Source organism: Leptodactylus fuscus, chromosome 1 (genome assembly GCF_031893055.1).
Source record: "Leptodactylus fuscus isolate aLepFus1 chromosome 1, aLepFus1.hap2, whole genome shotgun sequence".
Lineage (NCBI taxonomy): Eukaryota > Metazoa > Chordata > Amphibia > Anura > Leptodactylidae > Leptodactylus > Leptodactylus fuscus.
The window spans coordinates 293,285,481-293,306,386 of NC_134265.1; the positions used below are offsets into that span (position 1 = coordinate 293,285,481).

General features: G+C 42.0%; 1 protein-coding gene across 1 annotated transcript in view; it reads right to left on the reverse strand.

The window, feature by feature from the left end:
• SPOCK3 (SPARC (osteonectin), cwcv and kazal like domains proteoglycan 3) overlaps positions 1–20,906 on the reverse strand; it is a 276,057-nt gene that overhangs the window by 30,357 nt on the left and 224,794 nt on the right. Inside the window, exon 6 of the mRNA XM_075258082.1 lies at positions 6,301–6,415. Coding sequence (XP_075114183.1) covers positions 6,301–6,415 — 115 coding nt within the window. The remainder of the gene's footprint in view (positions 1–6,300; positions 6,416–20,906) is intronic.

A 20,906-nucleotide genomic window follows, 5' to 3' on the forward strand; every position in this document is an offset into this window, starting at 1 on the left:
CATACCGAAATGGGTCCAGCAGACCCCAGGGGACTGTTGGTTGACCGTTGCTTTAAAACTGAAACCGTCGGATCAAAAAGTCCTCTGTGTTGGACTTTTCATCCGCTGATTTTGGGTGAACATTGCGATGGCGGCACAGATGTGAATGTAGCCTAATTTAGGTATTCACTACTTTAGCCCTAAATGTATAGCCCTCTTTATTTCTATTATACTGTATTAGGCCAGGGCCCCACATGGCATAAACAGTCCCTAAAAGGTGATTCTACCGAATCCTATCCACACATTGCGGAAAAATAGGCGCAGCAGACAGACAGCAATTTCCAAAACCATTGTGGTTTTGAAAATCACAGCATGTCAATTACACCTAAGGAAACGCCGGCAGTTTCCCTATATGTCTAATGGAAGTAAAAAGCCCACTGTGGAAACCTCAGTGGACTTTCTTTGAAAAGTGATGCAGGAAAAACTGAAATGCGTGGGGCCTTAGCCTTAAAGGAGCTGTAGGTCATTGATGCTACAGGATAGGTCATCAGTATTAGATCGCCTGGTGGTCTGACATCTGGACCACATTCCACTCATCCCAATATGTTACGGCTGCCAGAATCCTTATACTAAGTATATGGCTGAAAGGAGTACTACTCTTATACCAAGGACCAGCAATACATTCTATGGACCAGAATCTGTATACAGTGTAGGAAGCTGTGTACATTGTACACTGTAGTGGTGGTGTCTGGAGCCAAAGCCACGCTCTCATCAGAGGTCCAATCAGAGGCAGTCAGTGTCAGAGATCAGAGCCACATCTCTTGCCTGCTCCTGCCTGGTACCGCCCTCCTGACAATACAGAGACTAATACATTCAATCACACATCAAGCACCAAAACTAACAGGATTGATTGCTCAGGAATGGTAGGGGCTAGAGAAAAAATTCCAACCATGCTAAAATCAATGAAGCAGTGACTATAAATGACCTTTTAGACCTTTTTGAATGCGAGGAATATATATATATATATATATATATATATATATATATATATATATATATATATTGTCAGGGTCTGGGGTTGCTAGATGGGATGGCACAGACGCACAAGTCCAGTTTCTTTAGTCCAAAACAAAGGTAGAGTTTTATTTTCACTCAAAAATATAGTGCAGCAACAAAAGGTAACGATACAAAAATAAATACCTGCCCGGCTAGGCTCTAACTAAACATAGAATAGGTTACCTCAACTAGAATAACAAAAATCCAAAAGGCAGTAGAATCATTCAGGACACAGCTCCAAAAATATGACCTCTCTGTCAGCTCTCCAGCCAAGCTCTGCCCAAGTGTTGCTGCTGGAGCTGGCTTCTTAAGCCTCTTTGACAAGGAGACTCTCTGCAGCTGAGTCGCTTCCGGAACATCCCCAAAGTGTGGACTGGAGGGGGGTGGAATGACAGGTCCCACTACCAACCTACCTGCCATTCCTAAAAAATCGAGCCCAGTACTGAGCACTTACCAAAATGCTCAGCAGACGAAAGTTGTCTGCTGAGAACAAACATTCCTTCTGGAGTTTTCTCATCCCACCCACTTTAGTAGTCTGGGTGAGATGTACACCCCCTCCATTACCTGACCAGCCATCAATCTATCCTTTAAGCCATCATCAGGCTTACAATATATATATCAGTCTGAAGTTACTATTTCTCTGCGTGTTGGAGGTTAGAAAATCATAATCAATCTTTGATTTTATGTTTTTTTTGGCAGATTTGAAACATCCTTACATACAGAAATAACAAACTGAAAAAAATTTTTTCTTCAATAAAATGGATCCGCACTCCTGAAGTCTCGTATTTTTCTTAAAACTTAACTTTTAATCATCCATAAAAAGGTGTTTTTTATGGACACTTAGTTTTTTCCACTCTTTTCACTGTCTATGTTTGTTTTGGACTGTATACCTTTTTATGGATGATTAAAAGTTAAGTTTTAAGAAAAATACGAGACTTCAGGAGTGCGGATCCATTTTATTGAAGAAAAAAATTTTTTCAGTTTGGAGTTTATCCTTGAGACCCAGGATATGTGATCGTGCACCACTTTTGGACTCGGAAAATGTATTGGTGAGTTTTAGAGCTTTACATTTTTCTCTATATTATAGTCTGATACAGAAATAACCACTAAAGACATTCTGACAGAAAACCTTTTTTTACTCATGTCATCTACACATGACAAGTAGATTTTTTTTTATATAAAACTCTTTTATGACATTGTAAAGATTGCTTAAAAGAGAAGTTGCAGTAGAAGTAACTTTAAGTAAAACAAGACTTCTTTAACAAACCTCAAAATGAAGTAGATAAATGGTGGCAGAACATGTCCTTTCTTAATTCTTTTGTTTGGATGCGTATAGATCAAAGTTTGTATCATATAAAAATTAGAGATGAGCGAACAGTGTTCTATCGAACACATGTTCGATCGGATATCAGGGTGTTCGCCATGTTCGAATCGAATCGAACACCGCGTGGTAAAGTGCGCCAAAATTCGATTCCCCTCCCACCTTCCCTGGCGCCTTTTTTGCACCAATAACAGCACAGGGGAGGTGGGACAGGAACTACGACACCGGGGGCATTGAAAAAAATTGGAAAAAGTCATTGGCTGCCGAAATCAGGTGACCTCCATTTTAGACGAATAGTGGATTTCAAATCCGGGTCATATGAGAATGTGAACTTTGTGACTATGAGACAGGGATAGCTGTACAGGCAGGGATAGCTAGGGATAACCTTTATTTAGGGGGGAATGTTATTAAAAATAACTTTTTGGGGCTCTATCGGGTGTGTAATTGTGATTTTTGTGAGATAAACTTTTTCCCATAGGGATGCATTGGCCAGCGCTGATTGGCCGAATTCCGTACTCTGGCCAATCAGTGCTGGCCAATGCATTCTATTAGCTTGATGAAGCAGAGTGTGCACAAGGGTTCAAGCGCACCCTCGGCTCTGATGTAGCAGAGCCGAGGCTGCACAAGGGTTCAAGCGCACCCTCGGCTCTGATGTAGGAGAGCCGAGGGTGCACTTGAACCCTTGTGCACCCTCAGCTCTGCTACATCAGAGCCGAGGGTGCGCTTGAACCCTTGTGCACACTCTGCTTCATCAAGCTAATAGAATGCATTGGCCAGCGCTGATTGGCCAATGCATTCTATTAGCCCGATGAAGTAGAGCTGAATGTGTGTGCTAAGCACACACATTCAGCTCTACTTCATCGGGCTAATAGAATGCATTGGCCAGCGCTGATTGGCCAGAGTACGGAATTCGGCCAATCAGCGCTGGCTCTGCTGGAGGAGGCGGAGTCTAAGATCGCTCCACACCAGTCTCCATTCAGGTCCGACCTTAGACTCCGCCTCCTCCAGCAGAGCCAGCGCTGATTGGCCGAATTCCGTACTCTGGCCAATCAGCACTGGCTAATGCATTGTATTGGCGTGATGAAGCAGTGCTGAATGTGTGTGCCCGATCTGTGCCCGGTGTAAAGCGCTATCGGTCCCGGGACCGTAGTGCTTTAGTGTCAGAAGGGCGTTTCTGACAGTTAGCCAGGGACGCCCTTCTGCCCCGCGGCGCCTATCGCGCTGTACTGTGTGAGCGGGGAGGAACGCCTCCTCCCTCTGCTCACAGTGCTTGTCCATAGACGAGTATTATCAGGAGCGGGAGGGGGGAGTTCCTCCCCGCTTCACAGTACAGCGCGGTAGGCGCTGCTGGGCAGAAGGACGTTCCTGGCTAAGTGTTAGAAATGCCCTTCTGACTGTAAAGCACTACGGTCCTGGGACCGATAGCGCTTTACACCGGGCACAGATCGGGAAAGCCGACAGTGCGCTGAATTCAGCGCACTGTCAGCTTTCCAGCAGTATATAAAACTGCATGTGTCCGATCTGATGAAAGGTCCTCTTTAAAACGTGTATGAGGAACAATATCAAACACCTTTGTAAAGTCCAGGACTATTATATCCACAGCCTCCCCTTTGCCCACACTTTTACTCACCTCTTCATAAAAGCAAATCAGATTAGTCTGACAACTTCTGTTTGTAAAACCATACTGTCTATCACTTATAATATTATGTACAGTCACATATTCCTGTATATAGTCTCTTAAGAGCCCTTAAGTTTCCCTATATTGGATGTTAAACTCACTTGTCTGTGATTACCTGGGGAAGACCTAGAATCCTTTTTTGAAATAGGCACCACATTTGCCTTGCACCAGTCTATTAGCACTGTACCAGTCACTATAGACTCCTTAAAAATTAAGGACAGAGATACAGCAATGACTGGACTGAGTTCTTTAAGTACTCATGGGTGTAATCCATCTGGACCCGGTGCCTTGCTCCCATTTAATTTGTTTAGCTTGGCTTGGACCATTTGTGTATTTATCCAATTTGATATATTGGTTGATGTAGCATTGGTGACACCTACTTCAGCTACTCCCTGCTCTTCTGTATATACAAAGCTAAAGAATCCAATTAGTAGCTCTGTTTGTTCTTGGTCCCCGGTGACCAACTCTCCATTACCATTATTTAGGGGACCTACCTGTTCTGACCTTGTTTTCTTTTTCATTTATATATTTCAATCCCCTCTAGCTGGCTCTTCTATAAGCTGCACCATAAAATTGTCCTCCAATAAGTTGATGAATTTCCTTGCCTTTGCAGTCGATGCAGAACCATGACCGAAGTCAATATCCAGGTAGTTAAAATCACCCATCAAGACTTATCATGACTTATTCTGTCATGATACTGAGAAAGTTATATATTTCAAGCAAAATATCCCTAGTTTTCCCAAACTAGCCAAGTCATAAAATACCAGACATAAAAATACATAGCAACATGAACGGTATAAACAACTTTAATTATGTGACATATTAACTTTTATCAATCACTTCTGGGATAAAGTGGTAGGAAAGAAAAACATAAGACATTTTTTCAAAAAGGTTCAATTAACAAAACAGAAGATTTTCCACTGTGTAATATGGATATAGATTTTATGTCATTGGGCACTCAAATCTCTCAAACTTTAACTATTTTGATATTCCCTGCTCTTGGAACTTGCACTGCGAAGGTTGACAGGGGTGGGGGAGTCTTTCTGCACAGGTACAGTAGGTTGACCCCAGCATCACCTTGCCATCTTTCTAGCCCGTTGGAGGACCAGGACAGGGGACAGTTGGATCACTGTAATAGCGGTTTCATATGGACTTCATTGACTATGATGGGATCCATTGGGTGTCCGTAATTTTAATACTTAAGTGAGACTTTAAGAACTTAATTGTATGATGCTGCAGGCACAACATACTATACTGCAAAGCTTAAATGGGATTTCTGGCCCCAAATGTATTTTTGTTACTGATAACCTATCCTCAGGAGCAGAAGCAGCTCTGCTCCTATTCAAGTAACAGAAGTGGAAGGGGCTGCAGCTCTACTCCATTTATTTTAATAGGAGCAGACGGATTTTCACTCCCCGTTCAATACTGTAGTTTCCAGCATCCAGAGGAACCCAGATCAGTGGATCTGTGTGGGGTTCAGGTGTCAGACCCCCAAACACGTCACACACTAATGAGTTATCCTGTAGATATGTCATAAGTTTAAAAAATACGCATAGGGCTTAGAAACCCCTTTAATTTCCAGATTACTGGAATTTCAGACAACCTAGGAGAAGTTTAAAAAAAAAGGAAAAAAAATTAAAAATGTAAAAAATATTCAATTTTTAAAGCACCCGATTCATCAATTTAACCTTCACAAAAATCTATATAGCAAAAATAATAATAATAATATTGTCAAAACTATTAGAATATCAATTTATGTATCCCATATGGGAAATGCATTTGATAAGAATACTCCAAAATGTCCAGAATTGCTGAACACGGTTGCCAAAAAAATAATATGTATCCTAAACTGTCAACAATAAAAACTACTAATGAGTAAAATGTAACTTATTCTTGCGAATTTTTTTCCACTCAGCAATTTTAACTTGTACTAGATGTGAACTGTCACTGGTTTTGACACAGATTTTGTGTCAAGTCCTCGGCATGTGACCTTAATCTGAGACACTCTTAAGTCAAAAGTAAAGCTTGATCTGAAGTTCACATAATGGGAGAGCCAGAGAAGTCTCAGCCACTGCTGTCCAAAATGTCCCTGCTCTTCATGTCAAGGTATGCTGAAGCCAACCTGACTCAGTTCAGTTCTGAACAAGACAAAGCAATTGTAAAGTGGTAAATCATTAATTTTACAATGACTTTTTATTATGGTATGTTACGGCCAGCTCTATAGGTTTCCTTAGAAGCACAAACCTTTACACAAATGAAGTCTTACCTCTTTTATTATTCTTGCTTACAGGTCTTGATTTGCTTGAAGAACAGGGGCAGTAGCCATCACACTTCACGCTGATTTGTTTACCCAAGATACAAGCCTGGTATTCTAATTTACACTGAAATATAATGAAAAAAATAAAATAAAATCAGGTTTTGTGTTAAGTAAAGTTACAGTATGTCCAGTAGTTTATTTTATTTTAGGGTATACCATCTATACTGAACTGCTTTGTGGGTGCATACATACATACATACATACGAGAAGCTTAAAGAGGTTGGCCAGGATAAACTTTTTTTTGTTTTATTAGGCCGGGGAAGGTGGATAATTTTTATAAAATAGCATTATTCACCTGTCCCCAGTGTCTCTCAGTGCTGCACTGTGACATCCCAATCAGTGGCCTAAGGAAAGGACACAGGACATCAAGGACTAGTGCTGTCCCGTGTTCCTTGCCAAGGTTATTGATTGGACTCGGCAGTCACGTGTGGCAGGGACTTCTGACAAAAGAAAACATTAGCGCAGCAAGACCGGACCTCAATGAGAGACCCTGGTGCGCTAGGAATGAGTGAGTATGTTTTTTTTTTTTTCACCTTCCTCAACCTAATATACAGTATAAAAAGATTATCCTGGACAACCCCTTTAACGTCAGAATATAGGAAATTGCTGGAGATGAAATAGTCCATATGAAGACAGTCCAGCAAATCTGCCAGTTACAGTGCCACAGTGTTGACCCAACCTGTTTAACTGCTTTTTGGCCAGGCCATTTTCTATAGTGGTACATGCAGATTTCTTCAGGTTGTCTATCGATAAATCTATATATCCCTCACTGCTTTTTTCCATACAGTATCCTATATTTTTTTTTTATTACTAATGAATGCTAAAATTCACAACTCATAACATTTCATTTGCCAAGGATGAACAACACTTAAGGATGATCTATTTTCATATCTCATTTGGCGTTGGCTGACAGCTTTACTTTTAAATGCAGTCCTTGATTTTATATGGTACGTTCATAATTTCATGTTCATTTCTGCTTTTCTGTAACCTTTACCACTTTCTTCTTCGTACTACTGCTTGATGCACCCTCTTGTCTTAGTGATTCTGATTAGAAATAGCAAAGGTTACATTTATAATGGGCTCATTTATGTGGAAATAAGACATCGTCCTTAATAAGCCTACTCAGCACGTGCTTGTGTCAGTATACGTATCTTCACATTCCAGGGCTTGAAGGCTGACATTCACTGATTGCATTTCTGATTATTAATCAAGTTCAATTTTTGTAATTATAGAACCTCTGATGTCACGTTAACATATAAAGTAAAGTAACCCACAAAGCACAAGCAATTTTGTGAGTAAAAGAAGAGGTTTTTTTTGCATATTTCATTAGTATATAGTTGGTTCACAAGCCTTAGTATAGGCTTCAAAAACATGGCAATATGTTTTTTTAGAAATGTATTGAAGATGTTCACAAGTTCACAAATTACTATGTTAAGTGTTTTTTGGCACTCTTACTCTACCCCAAGATTAAGCAAGTGTGAAATGTATGTATGGGTGGGTGAAGATTAAATAATCTTCTACATTATCATGTTTTTTCTATACAGAGCTATAAAGTCGAATAATGAAATACATTTCTATAACTTTACCTTTCTAATATACTCTTTAATTAAAGTCTTTCTCCAACACTGGCCATGCGATCAATTCACATGCAATAAATTTACTGGTTATGAGTAGAGATGAGCGAACACTAAAATGTTCGAGGTTCGAAATCCGATTCGAACAGCCGCACACTGTTCGACTGCTCGAACGGGTTTAGAACCCCATTATAGTCAATGGGGGGGAAATGCTTGTTTCAGGGGTAGGCAACATTCGATCAAATTCTACTTACCAAGTCCATGAGTGAGGGTCGGGCTGGATTCTTCTCCCTGTGCAGCGTCCCCGCGTCCTCTTCCGGCCTTGAATTCACTCTGCTAGGCATCGGGCCTAGGCAGAGCCGACTGCGCATGCGCAGGCATGTGCAGTCGGCTCTGCCCAGGCCCGATACCTAAGCAGAGTGAATTCAGAGCCGGAAGAGGACGTGGAAACGCTGCGCAGGGAGAAGACTTCTAAAGATAAGAGAAGAACCAGCATTGATTGGCAATGTATAGCATTCTGCCAATCAACGCTGGTTCTTAATCGAATCCTAACTTCAAACAGCTAGTAGTATTCAATCGAGTACGAGTATTTTGAATACTGTAGTATTCGGTCGAATACCTACTCGATCGAATACTACTCACTCATCTCCAGTTATGAGCTGTGACATAGCAACTATGGCACATGTAATCCCACATGCACATGGATAATGGTTTATTACAAAACATATGTATGGATTTTTTAATTTTTTTTTCAACTTTTCTGAATAAAACATTTTACCAGGACCTTTGTGAAGTTGGACTTGTTTTCCTTGCTTGCTTGACTGAAGACTGGGTACCTGAGTCTGTCTTCAGGCCAACAACAGATTATGGAATGAATGGTGAGCTGACCTTTTCTACTAAAGACTGGGAATTTGAGGCAATACAGGGTATTAAGAACTGGGATATGTGAACTTTTGAACAAGGTCATTTTGATGTTTTTGGTTGTCATTATGATTTAAAAAGAGAAAACACAGAAGTTTGACAATAAATGGCTTCACCCAACCACTAACCATGAGTGGAGAAAAAGATTTTGTGTTATCACTCATTTTCCCTGAAAAAGGCGCATATAAGATCCATTTGGATTACCTACTACAGACTCTACTCACTTCCTCCATTTATTCTTGGAGACCTCCCTACTGGACTGTGTCACACTGGACTTACCTTACCATTCGTGTGGATGTTGTTTACACTTTTTTGCAGTTGCAATCCAATATGATAATACCTATGACACTTTTATCCTTATGTACTTGTTCTTTATGTAAAACATTTTTGAAAAATCTAATAAAATAAGAATGAAAAAAAAAAACACCAAAAAACTGTATATGGATTATGGAGCAATGGTGAGTTGACCCTTTCTGTTTTTTTTTTTTCATTTTGCATACTATTCCACATGGCTTTTTATTTTCTCAAAAACGGAATGTCAAATAGATATGTCTATGAGAAAATCCCTTTAAATATTAATTAATAAATAAATAAAAATGTTAGTATATCTTTAAAATGAGCTAATGTTGTTATAGTGATGTCTCAATGACTACAGTAATGGAAGTCTGAAAAGAACAGTGTATGTATACCTCTAGTTGAATTAAAGCTGTTGTAATGATACGCCTATGTGATTGGAGTGATACAAGAAGATAAAAGGTTATTGACCATCAAGCTTGAACCATGATAATGAGGAGTAAAGGGTCATATAGGAAGTCGCTGGTAAATTGTCTCTGTTCTTTGGCATGGTTTGTTATGGTGACCTAAGGTGACCATACACATTTCATTGCAGATCATCTGACATGTAATCTTTCTGTCCCCCATATACATGCACACCAAACATGAATATTCTCAGTATGATGAGTGCAATAAGCTACTGCTAGATACCTCTGACAATGGCTTACCTGCCTTGACGACAAAAGGATAAGGTGTGTTGAAATCCCACATCTTTCTTTTCCCTCACATGTGCTGTCAGGAAACAGTCAGGACACCCTCATACATATTAGATGGCTGTCAGCCTCTCCAGTATTGCTGGGTTCAGCTTACAGTTATCTAATGAGCCCAGCCTACTTTAGTTCTATACAGACTGAGATCTAAATTTCCAAATTTTGGGCATTCGGGAAACAATGACATCTTATTGGACGTTTGTACAGATTGGTGAATATTGGCAATAGAGAGGTGTGAATCCACGAGATTCATTTTGACGAATATTCGTGAGGCCCAGCTCGCCTATTCCAGCCTCTAGTTGACATCTGAGAAGATCCCAGATTATAATAATATATATAAATCAGGAACAATCTATGTCAAAGGGGTAGCACAGAGACCGGAGCGAATATTTGGAATTGACAATAGAGTCAGAGAACAGAACACCTTTACATAGAGGTGAGTGTAGACATGCCTGTCGATATTGAGGAGGGTAAATAGGAGTTGTGGAGAGGAGCAGGTATGTATTTGGAAGGAAGTTGGGTGAAGGGGTTCTGTTTTGTAGGGGAAGGGAACGTAAGCTAAGATGCTAATTGTCGAGGGAGAGAGGGGAGGGGTTTGAGAAATGGAGAAGAAGAAGGTTGTGGAGTGGGATGACCACTAACCATTATTAGTAAAAAGGGGGGGGGGAGAAGGGGGGGAGGGCGTTTCAGTTAGCAATTGCCAGACATGCAGTCTACAAGAGGTAGTGGAGGGCAAGGGGAAGAGAAATTGAGTGTATGAGAGGGGCTGCGAGATGGGGAAGCAGAAGTAGGGGGGAGGAAGAGGGGGTAAAAAGAAAGAGAGGTGGTGTCAGGGGGAAGATGTGAGAAAAGGGAGAGAGAACTAAGAAGAGCTAGGGGGAACAGGGGGGGGAGGATTGTGGGGAGGGAGGGGGGGAGGGGAGTAAGGAGAAAGGGTAAAAGCGGGGAAGGACGTAGAGAGGGGAGGGGGGGGGTACCTGTCTGGTCTGCGGCCTACGACCAAAGTAGCCTCCATGGAGTCCACGTCTTTACAAATTTATGGTGTGTTCTATTTTTCCAGGATGACAATTCTTCGAATCTGGAGATTTGGTTTACCTTTTCAATCCATTCTACCGTGGAAGGGGGGTCGGGGGAGAGCCATTTCAAAGGTATCAGGGAGTTTGCGGCCAGTATCAAGAAAGAGAGAAGATTGGCGCGGGAAGGTTTGTAGGTGGAAGTTTGGAGGGCTAATAGAACCATAGTGTCCACCAGTTCAAATGTGGGAGAGGTGAGCCTACGGATGATTTCTTGAATCGAGTTCCAATAGGTCTGAATCTTAGGACACGACCACCAGATGTGAAGGAGGGATCCATCTTGGGATCCACATCTCCAGCAAGTTGAAGCATCTGCTAAGTTGTGTTTGTGAAGCCAGGCGGGCGTGTGGTACCATCTGGTAAGCAGTTTGTAATGAGATTCCTGTAAACGGACGCAGGGGGAGAACCCATGGGAGTGGAGTAGAATTTGTTGTACTTGATCATCAGAGAACGTGATGCAGAGGTCTTCCTCCCAAGCTGATAGGAAGGTAGGTTTTTGGATCGCTAGTGGGTTGATATATGTGGAGAGAACATATGATGTTTTTTGGAGGAGTTTTTTCTTTGCCATGACAGAGCGTTCGAAGGTGGTCAAGGAGGTCCTAATGTTACCGAGAGCAAGTATTTGTTTAAGCACTCCATCCATATGGAGGGCGTGAAGAAAGGAGGGGGAAGGAGCGTCTGGTAGAAGAGATTGAAAGATCTCAGGATCGAACTTTCTGTCAGGTCCAATAACATCAAAGAGATACTTGTGTATCAGGTGAGACCATACCGTTAAGTTCGCTGTACTCGACTTTCCAACAAGTTCCGGTAGAATGCCTAGTGAGAAGAGAGGGGAGGGATGAGGAGCCAGGGTGTCTCTCAAATTTCGCCACGTTTCGCAAGCTCCCTGAAGTAATGGGTGCGTAACGTTGCTTTTTTGGCCAGGGTGGCCTGAAAGCCAAAGATCGGAGAGGACGGAATGGCCGAAGGTGGATCGGGCCAGATCTGCTATCAGAGAGTTTGGAGAGTTGTATGTGAGGTCCATCCAGCGTTTCAATTGGACAGCTTTGTAGTAGTTCAATATGTTAGGGAGGCCTATTCCTCCAGCTTGTTTCTTTTTTAGCAGGAGAGACATAGCGAGTCTCGGGGATTTTCCTCTCCAAAGAAAGGAGGAGAAGAGAGTTTTCAACGATTTGAAAAATTGGGGAGGGAGCCGGATCGGAAGCATGTGGAGCCTGTAAAGTATTTTGGGAAGGGCGTATGACTGGAGGAGGTTGCGTCTGCCAAACCAAGAGAAGGGCATACCTTGATAAGACAATAACATTTTTCTAATATCTGCTAGGAGAGGGAGAAAGTTAACTTCATAGAGGTCTTTGATGTCTGATGTTAAGTAAATGCCTAGATATTTAATCTTTTTTGATGTCCATTTCAGGGAGGAGGAGGAGGCTAATATAGAAGCACGGTTACGGGGGATAGTGATATTGAGAACTTCGGATTTATCGAGGTTAACTTTATAGCCCGATACAATGCCGTAGGAGTCCAATAACTTTGTGATAGTTGGAAGAGCAAGTTCGGGGTTCGAAATCAGGATGAGGACGTCATCCGCAAAAGCGGCTGTGTGTAAGATGTGTTTTCCTATTTTGATGCCGTGGATGTCTGGGTTGGATCTAATTTGCTGTAGAAGGGGTTCTAGGGTCAGGATAAATAGTGAGGGGGACAAGGGGCAGCCCTGTCTAGTACCATTTGTGATATGAAAGGGGGTAGACAAAGTTCCATTAATTTTGAGTTTGGCATAAGGAGTATCGTACAGGGAAAAGATAGCAGAGATAAACTCCGGGGGTAATCCGAATTTCGAAAGGGTAGCTTTCATGAAGAGCCAGTCTACGCGATCAAAGGCCTTTTCGGCGTCTAGGCCTAATAATATCAAGTCTGAGTGAGTTTTCTTCGCGTGGGTAATAGCGTGGAGTAGGCAATGAGAGTTGTCTTTACCCTCCCTTCCAAGAACAAAGCCTGCTTGATCCGAGTGGAGGAGTTTAGGGACGAGTGATTTAATTCTATAGGCTAAGATCTTTGCCCACAGTTTTAGATCCACGTTTAACAGTGATATCGGCCTGTAGCTACCGCAGGCGCTAGGGTCTTTCCCCTCTTTAGGTAGTATGGTGATATGGGCCTCCTGAGCATGTTTTGGAAGCGCCTTTCCAGTGAGTAGGGCGTTACAGGAGAGAGCAAAGTGGGGCATGAGAGTAGAGAGAAAGGATTTATAACATTGTAGGGGAAAGCCGTCTGGACCAGGGCTTTTGCCTTTAGGGAAGCTGTTTAGAACCTGTTTTATTTCTTCGTGAGAAATGGGGTCAAGGAGAGAGGGGAGGTCTTCCTCCTTTAAGGAGGGGAGGTCGACAGAGGACAGAAATTCAGATATTTTTTCTGTATGGAGGGATGTGTCCGCTGCGGAGCGGTGTAAGGTCAGGTTGTAAAGATCTGTATAGAATTTGTGGAACGCATGGGAGATATCTTTAGTGGAACGTTTGGTGTTTCCTAGGTGATCTTTTATCTCGGAGATGAAGCATTTCTCTTTTTGTTTTTTAATCATAGAGGACATAAGTTTGCCGCTTCTATCTCCGTGAGCATACACTTTATGTTGGAAATGTAGAAACTGTTTTGCGGTGCGTGAGTTTATGATGTCTTTCAACTTTTCTCTGAGGGAGCACAGTAATAATATTTTATGTTGGTGATCCCCAAAAGTTTTGGGTTACGGTCTACGTCAAAACTTCTGGAAAATTTGGGAAAAATTTGATTCTGTCCTAATCAGTAATCCTAGTTGCCACCCACCAATTAAAGGGGTATTCCCATCTCACTTGTTCACCAACATGCTGTGTGCTCTCCACTTCCTGGTTTTCTCGGTACATTGGTGGGCGGGGTTTCACATGCTCTGCTATCTGCTAGGTTTGCAGTCAGTAATGAGGGATTGGTTGTAAATGAATTACCACAGTATGCAGCTGATGTAGAAGCTGACGTAGCAGAGCTGGATTTTAGTCAGCTTGCAATACATACAGAGGTAACGGACTCCCTATCTCAGCCCTTATCAGCAAAATTCAATTAAACCGACTGATAAGTGGAAGAGCAGGGGATAAAACAGCTCAGAAATCCCAGAGCACTCACCTCCTCCCTCCCCTATCTGAGGAGCTCCCCGAGAGCAGGCAGCTACGTCACTTGAGGACTGAGCACATAATCTCAACAGAGGCCCCTTTGTCATAGAAACACAGTGTAAACCAGGGGTCCTCAAACTGCGGCCCGAGGGCCACATGCGGCCTGCCAAGCACTTCTGTCTGGCCCTGCCGACAACGCCGGCAGGCGTGCATTTATAATGAAGCTCCTGGGGAGCTCGGGCCAGGCCATGGAATGTACTTCACTTTACCTATTGGAGGGCACCGCTAACAATGTCTGTGCGACCTGCTCTGCCTCCGGCCCACTGTTTAAAAAGTTTGAGGACCCCTGGTGTAAACAATGAAGTGAATAAATTAAGATAGCGGCCAAATAAAGCAGTTTTGATAAAGCAATGTGTTTAGGAAAAGTCTTAAATCCATATAAACTAGCAGTATAGATAAGATGCTTTTGGTGGGACAACCCCTTTAAGTCTCACTATTGGATTAGACTCTTACTGTTCCTGCACAATATTTATATTCAAGACTAAATGTTATTTTGCATATAAAATAGGTAATTAAAATTTATTTATCCCAATGGATTTTTATGTTGCCTGAAAATAATGTATATAATGCACAATTTTCTGTAGAGACTAACAAATCTACTAATTGTAATTTACCTGAAAATTGTGTTTATGCTATACATTATGTAATTCAGTAATTTACAAACGCATATCCACAGATGCCGCTTTATAGTCCAAGAAAAAAATCTAAATGCAAGAGCTACAGTTACATGGCAAAGTCAATATTCTTCTAATGCCATCTGTTTGCTGGAGCCTTTCAAATTGTTGCTAAAATCTAGCCTTCAGAAAAATCAGTTCTACTTTCTCTCTAGCGTGAGAAGTGAGAAGAAAACTTTCTTTTCGGCAACTGTTATAAATAAAAGCATTGAATGTTTTCTAAATAAGAATAACAGCACAGCTGTAGGATCACAGCGTATCAAAAACAGCCATATGGAATGCCCATCTCCCAGCCGTCAATGTGTTCACATTCTACTGCACATACAAATAGAAAAGGTTTACTTCCACAACAATGTGGACAAAACACTTTACGAAGATTTGTTTTGCTCTTCGGCTTTATTTGATCTCTGTAACATTTTTCCTTTGGTAATACAGGTATAGCATTATCTATTAGTATTAGGTTAGGTATCAATTATATTTTCATATACAATTTCTGTATGGAGTGTTGATGTTCATGGGCAACATTAAGCAGTTGTTCACAATGTTCTCCCCTTTATATGGTACAGAATTCTTTTTGGCATGTCCATTTTCTTTATATTGTATGGTTTAGATTATATTTGCATGTCATAGGACTGCTGTACACTCTACTATATTCTGAATAATAATATTTTATTTTTGTATTAAAGCAGAATAAAAGGTTTTGTCCAGTCCCTTAACTGTGTAACTCTCTAGGTACTACCTAAACACAACCTCCATTCTGTACATGAACCTCTTCTCTTCTTCATTCACAACGTCACATTTACGGCATCCATGTCTTTCCCCTTGACTAAACCTAAAGTCATAATTGTAAAACAAAGTTGCACAGCCTTTTGAGGCAATCCCTCCAATCAAACGATTCCTGTAACTGTCAATGAGACTTCTGCACCAGGTATTTTGCCCCCCTCGTCATGAGTAAACTGCTCCAGTTGTCTCGGGTTTGAAGGTTGCCTTTTCTAGATGGCATGTTTCAGCTCCTTCCAAAGATGCTCAATAGAATTTAGGTCAGGGCTCATAGAAGGCCACTTCAGAATAGTCCAATGTTTTCCTCTTAGCCATTCTTGGGTGTTTTTAGCTGTGTGTTTTGGGTCATTATCCTGTTGCAAGACCCATGATCTGCGACTGAGACCAAGCTTTCTGACACTGGGCAGCACATTTCTCTCTAGAATCCCTTGATAGTCTTGAGATTTCATTGTACCCTGCACAGATTCAACACACCCTGTGCCATGAACATAACAGAACATAACAGAGCCTCCTCCATGTTTCACAGTAGGGACAGTGTTCTTTTCAAGATATGCTTCATTTTTCCCATCTGTGAACATGGAGCTGATGTGCCTGGTCAAAAAGTTGGATTTTTGTCTCATCTGTCCATAGGATATTCTCCCAGAAGATTTATGGCTTGTAAACAATTTTATTTATTATTACTTTTGTCAGATTCAGGTTATTTCTGTGACCATTGTGGGTTTTTCTTTCATTAAACGAGGGGTACCAACAATTTAGTTCATGAGTGTATTTGGCATTCAGTGTGGCTTCCCTTTAGGGTGGTACAGAATAACCAGAAGCAAACTCATGCCAGAATGGATCCAAGATCTGCTCTTGTTTCTGGTGCTTCATTTGTTGTGCCAGATAGTAAGAGACCTTTCTAAAAATATATTACTTGCAGCATCTTTTTGCCCAGCTCCTTGCAAGAGTGGGCCAGGGATGTCAGATAGATGCTGCATGCCAATGTTCTGGGATTAGTTTTTCTCTGGGTTTTCTGTACAACACAGAAGGGAACAACAGAGACAGTGTATATATGTGAGCGCACTTTAAAGGACACGTTACACTTCTCTTTTTTATGCACTCCCCCTGCTTCACATTAAACTATGCAGCGCATGGCTGTTGTTGGAAATACCTGGTCAATGTACATTTGGAATCCCATGATCATTATAAAGTATATGGTTTGCGAATATGTTCTCTTTCAGTCCCCATTAGGCGGAAAATAAGGGATTATATAATTTCAGCAAATTTTGAGGCTCATATTTTACATTAGGGCAGGTAGACCTAATGAGTATAGGCCCTTATAGTAACTTATTATTATGGGTCCCTGACTACATTTTGGCCTGTACAGTCCCTCGTGTGGCAACTTGGAAGATGACGGGACTACATTAATTAAATAATAAACTGTCATATCAGAGATTTATAGAAAATAGAAAATCCTAAACACTTGACATTCTGCCTAGAAAGCAAAACAAATTCCCTTTTTGTGAAATTACACTGTGGAGATATTTTCTGTGCTTGGAAAAAAAAACTCCATTTTCTTCTTCTTGAAACTTAAACACATTCAGTGAAGTAGAAGTCTGTGCTCTTCGGTATTCATTATGCAACTTACAGCTGCTTCCCTGTTTGATAAGCATGACTTCACCTCTAGGTTTACTTGTGGCTATTATCTTGCTTTCATATACATTTTCCATAATAAATGATTTTCCAGATGATTTTCCATTTTAAATTGAGCAAATATTTATCAGCAATAATGCCTTCATTTAACCCTTTCACTGCCAAGGGTCTCTGGAAATTTTGCACCTCCAGTAGCCAGAGCAATTTTCACAGTTTTGAGATGGACAAATCAAACCTAAATTGCAACATTAAAAAAGCATCCAACCCCCCTATACCTATATATTTTCTGCAGCATTGTCAGAACGCCACTTGGTACTATATACGAACAGGCACCTTCATGCAATTTTGATTAAAAGTGAATGTTTTATGAAAAAATGCAAATAAATGTATATTAGTTGCTAAAAGCGGAAACCAAACAAAAAATTAAATGCACCAAACCTCCTAAGGGCTAGTTCACACGTGAACTGCCCGCGCGGGTTTTGACACAGAGAGAGACGCGGCGAGCCGCGTCTCTCTCTTGTCAAAACCCGCCCGCCGCGACCATCGCTGTCGCGGCTTAACCCTCTGCTGTCGGCTCAAATGAATGAGCCGACATAGGAGGGAGCTGCCGGGGGCGGAAGCCGCGCGGCTGAGCCTGCGCGGCTTCCGCCTGAAGAAAGGACATGTCCTTTCTTTTCTCCGCTAGCAGCACCTCGCCGCTAGCGGAGAACAGAAGCCCGGCGGTCTCCATAGACTACCATTATAAGGGGAGGTTTTGGACGCGAAATCCGCTGTCAAAAACCTCCCCTTATACTCACGTGTGAACTAGCCCTAAGAGTTCAATATGTGCAGAGTTCATTCATATCACTATGGCCTACACCAGCTTTTTTTTTTTTTTTTTTTTTAATGTAGATTATGAGCCCCACATAGAGCTCACAATGTACATTTTTCCCTATCAGTATGTCTTTTTTGGAATATGGGATGGAAATCCATGCAAACACGGGGAGAACATACAAACTCCTTGCAGATGGTTTTTTGCCCTTGGCGGGATTTGAACATCAGGACTCCAGCACTGCAAGGTTGCAGTGCTAACCACTAAGCCACCGTGTGGCCCCTACCTACACCAGCTTTGAAGCTGGAAATGTTTTTTAAAAAAAAAAAAAAAAAAAAAAAAAAAAAAGTATAATCTCATAAAATGTAGTAATTAGAAATGAGCGAACACCGTTCGATCGAATAGGTATATCAGGCCGTTCGAGGTATTCGTTCCCAATCGAATACCACGCGGGATACGCAGCAAAAATTCATATCCCCTCCCACCTTCCATGGCGCGTTTTTTGCACCAATAACTGTGCAGGGGAGGTGGGACAGGAACTACGACAACAGAGGCATAAAAAAAAATTGAAAAAACCCATTGGCTGACGAAAACATGTGACCTCCCATTCATAAGAATGGCCGCCGCCATATTCGTCAGATTTGCGGTCAGAGATAGGGAAAGAAACATATCTGCTGAGGGCTAGATAGCGATTAGCTTCAGATAGGCAGGGAAAAACCAAAGAACAACAGCAGCTCTTCTCAGAGCTATATACTGCAGGGACAGGAGTCCAGCTTTCCACGGACGGTGGAAAACAGGGATATAGAACAGTTACTTGTTGCTATATACGTGCAAACCAGCTTTTGTTAGGAGTGTCCCCACACAAAATAGCACAAATCCAGAGCAGTTACTTCTTGCTATACACGTTCCAACCAGCTTTTCTCAGGGATGTCCCCCCCAAAAGTAGCAGGAATCCACAGCAGTTACTTCTTGCTATATACATTCCAACCAGCTTTTCTCAGGGGTGTACCCTCAAAAAATAGCAGGAATCCAGCGCAGTTACTTCTTGCTATATACGTGAAAAGCAGTTTTTCTCAGGGGTGTCCCCCCAAAAAATAGCAGAAATAGAGAGCAGTTAGTTCCGGCTACATACACGTGCAAACCAGCTTTTACCGGGGTGTCCCCCCACAAAATAGCAGGAATACAGAGCAGTTAGTTCTTGCTATATATACATGGAAACCAGCTTTTCTTCGGGGTGTCCCCACAAAATAGCAGGAATAGAGAGCAGTTAGTTCCGGCTATATACACCTTCAAACCAGCTTTTACAGGGGTGTCCCCACCACAAAATAGCAGGAATAAAGAGCAGTTAGTTCCAGCTATATACACGTGCAAACCAGCTTTTCCAGGGGTGTCCCCACCACAAAATAGCAGCAATAGAGAGCAGTTAGTTCTTGCTATATATGTGCAAACCAGCTTTTCTTAGGGGTGTGCCCACCACAAAATAGCAGGAATACAGAGCAGTTAGTTCGTGCTATATATACGTGCAAACCAGCTTTTCAGGCAGTTTGTAATCCCAAAACAGGGATACAGAGCAATTAGGTCTGGCTATGTACGCTCAATCCAGATATCCAGGGTGTGTATCCCCAAAACCTAGGTGGGAGACACCAAAATTCAGTCAGGCTACGTACGCTCAATCCAGATATCCAGGGTGTGTACCCCCAAAATCTAGGAGGGAGACACCGAAATTCAGTCAGGCTATGTACGCTCAATCCAGATATCCAGGGTGTGTACCCCCAAAACCTAGGTGGGAGACACCGAAATTCAGTCAGGCTATGTACACTCAATCCAGTTTTTCATGATGTGTACCTCCAAAACCTAGGTGGGAGAGACAGAAATTCAGTCAGGCTATGTATGCTCAATCCAGATATTCAGGGTGTGTACACCCAAAACCTATGTGGTATACACAGAAATTCAGTCAGGCTATGTATGCTCAATCCAGTTTTTCACGGTGTGTAACCCCAAAATCTACCTGGGAGACACAGAAATTCAGTCAGGCTATGTACACTGAATCCAATTTTTAAGGGTCCACCCCGCAAAGCTAAGTGGGAGACACAGCAATTCAATCAGGCTATATCAGCACAATCCAATTTTTAAGGGTCTACCCCCTGAAGCTAAGTGGGAGACAGCCGTTCATTCAGTCAGGCCATGTATGGTCAAGGTCCATAGTATAGAAAAAATGGGAGCTCACTGTGATTGTTTCGGGGTTATTTCTTCGGGGTGCACGATCAGGTTTCCGGATCCATGGAAAACAGTAGATATTCAAAAAGAGGTAGAGAAGAACGGCCGTTCTTCTCTACCTCTTTTTGAACATGTACGGTCAAACCTGTTTTTAATGCTGTACCCCCTGAAGCTAAGTGGGAGACACAGCAATTCAGTCACGCTATATCAGCTCAATCCAATTTTTAAGGGTCTACCTCCTGAAGCTAAGTGTGATACTGTAAGGGAATTGCTAAGACAGCAATTCCCAGAACTGTTAAACCCTGGGAGGGGCACAAGAGACAGTGAGCCCTAAGCTGAAGCCCCCCGCTTTCCCTTCCTATTTCCAGGCCCTATCCTAGGTAATAGGCGACAACCACGAGGACAATCCCTCCCTGAATATGTGAAACACAAAACGCAGACAAGACGAACCACAACAAAGGGAGGTCAGGTAGCCAGGGTTCGGTAACAGGAGAGCGATGCAGTGCTAAATCGGAGTCAAGAGAATAGTCAATGAGAAAAGCCAAAGGTCAAGTATAATAGTATAAGCAAACAGGGACAGTAAGAGCAGGTATGCGCACGGCAATAACAAGCACTGGTGTGAATGGGAACCAAGGCTAAATAGGG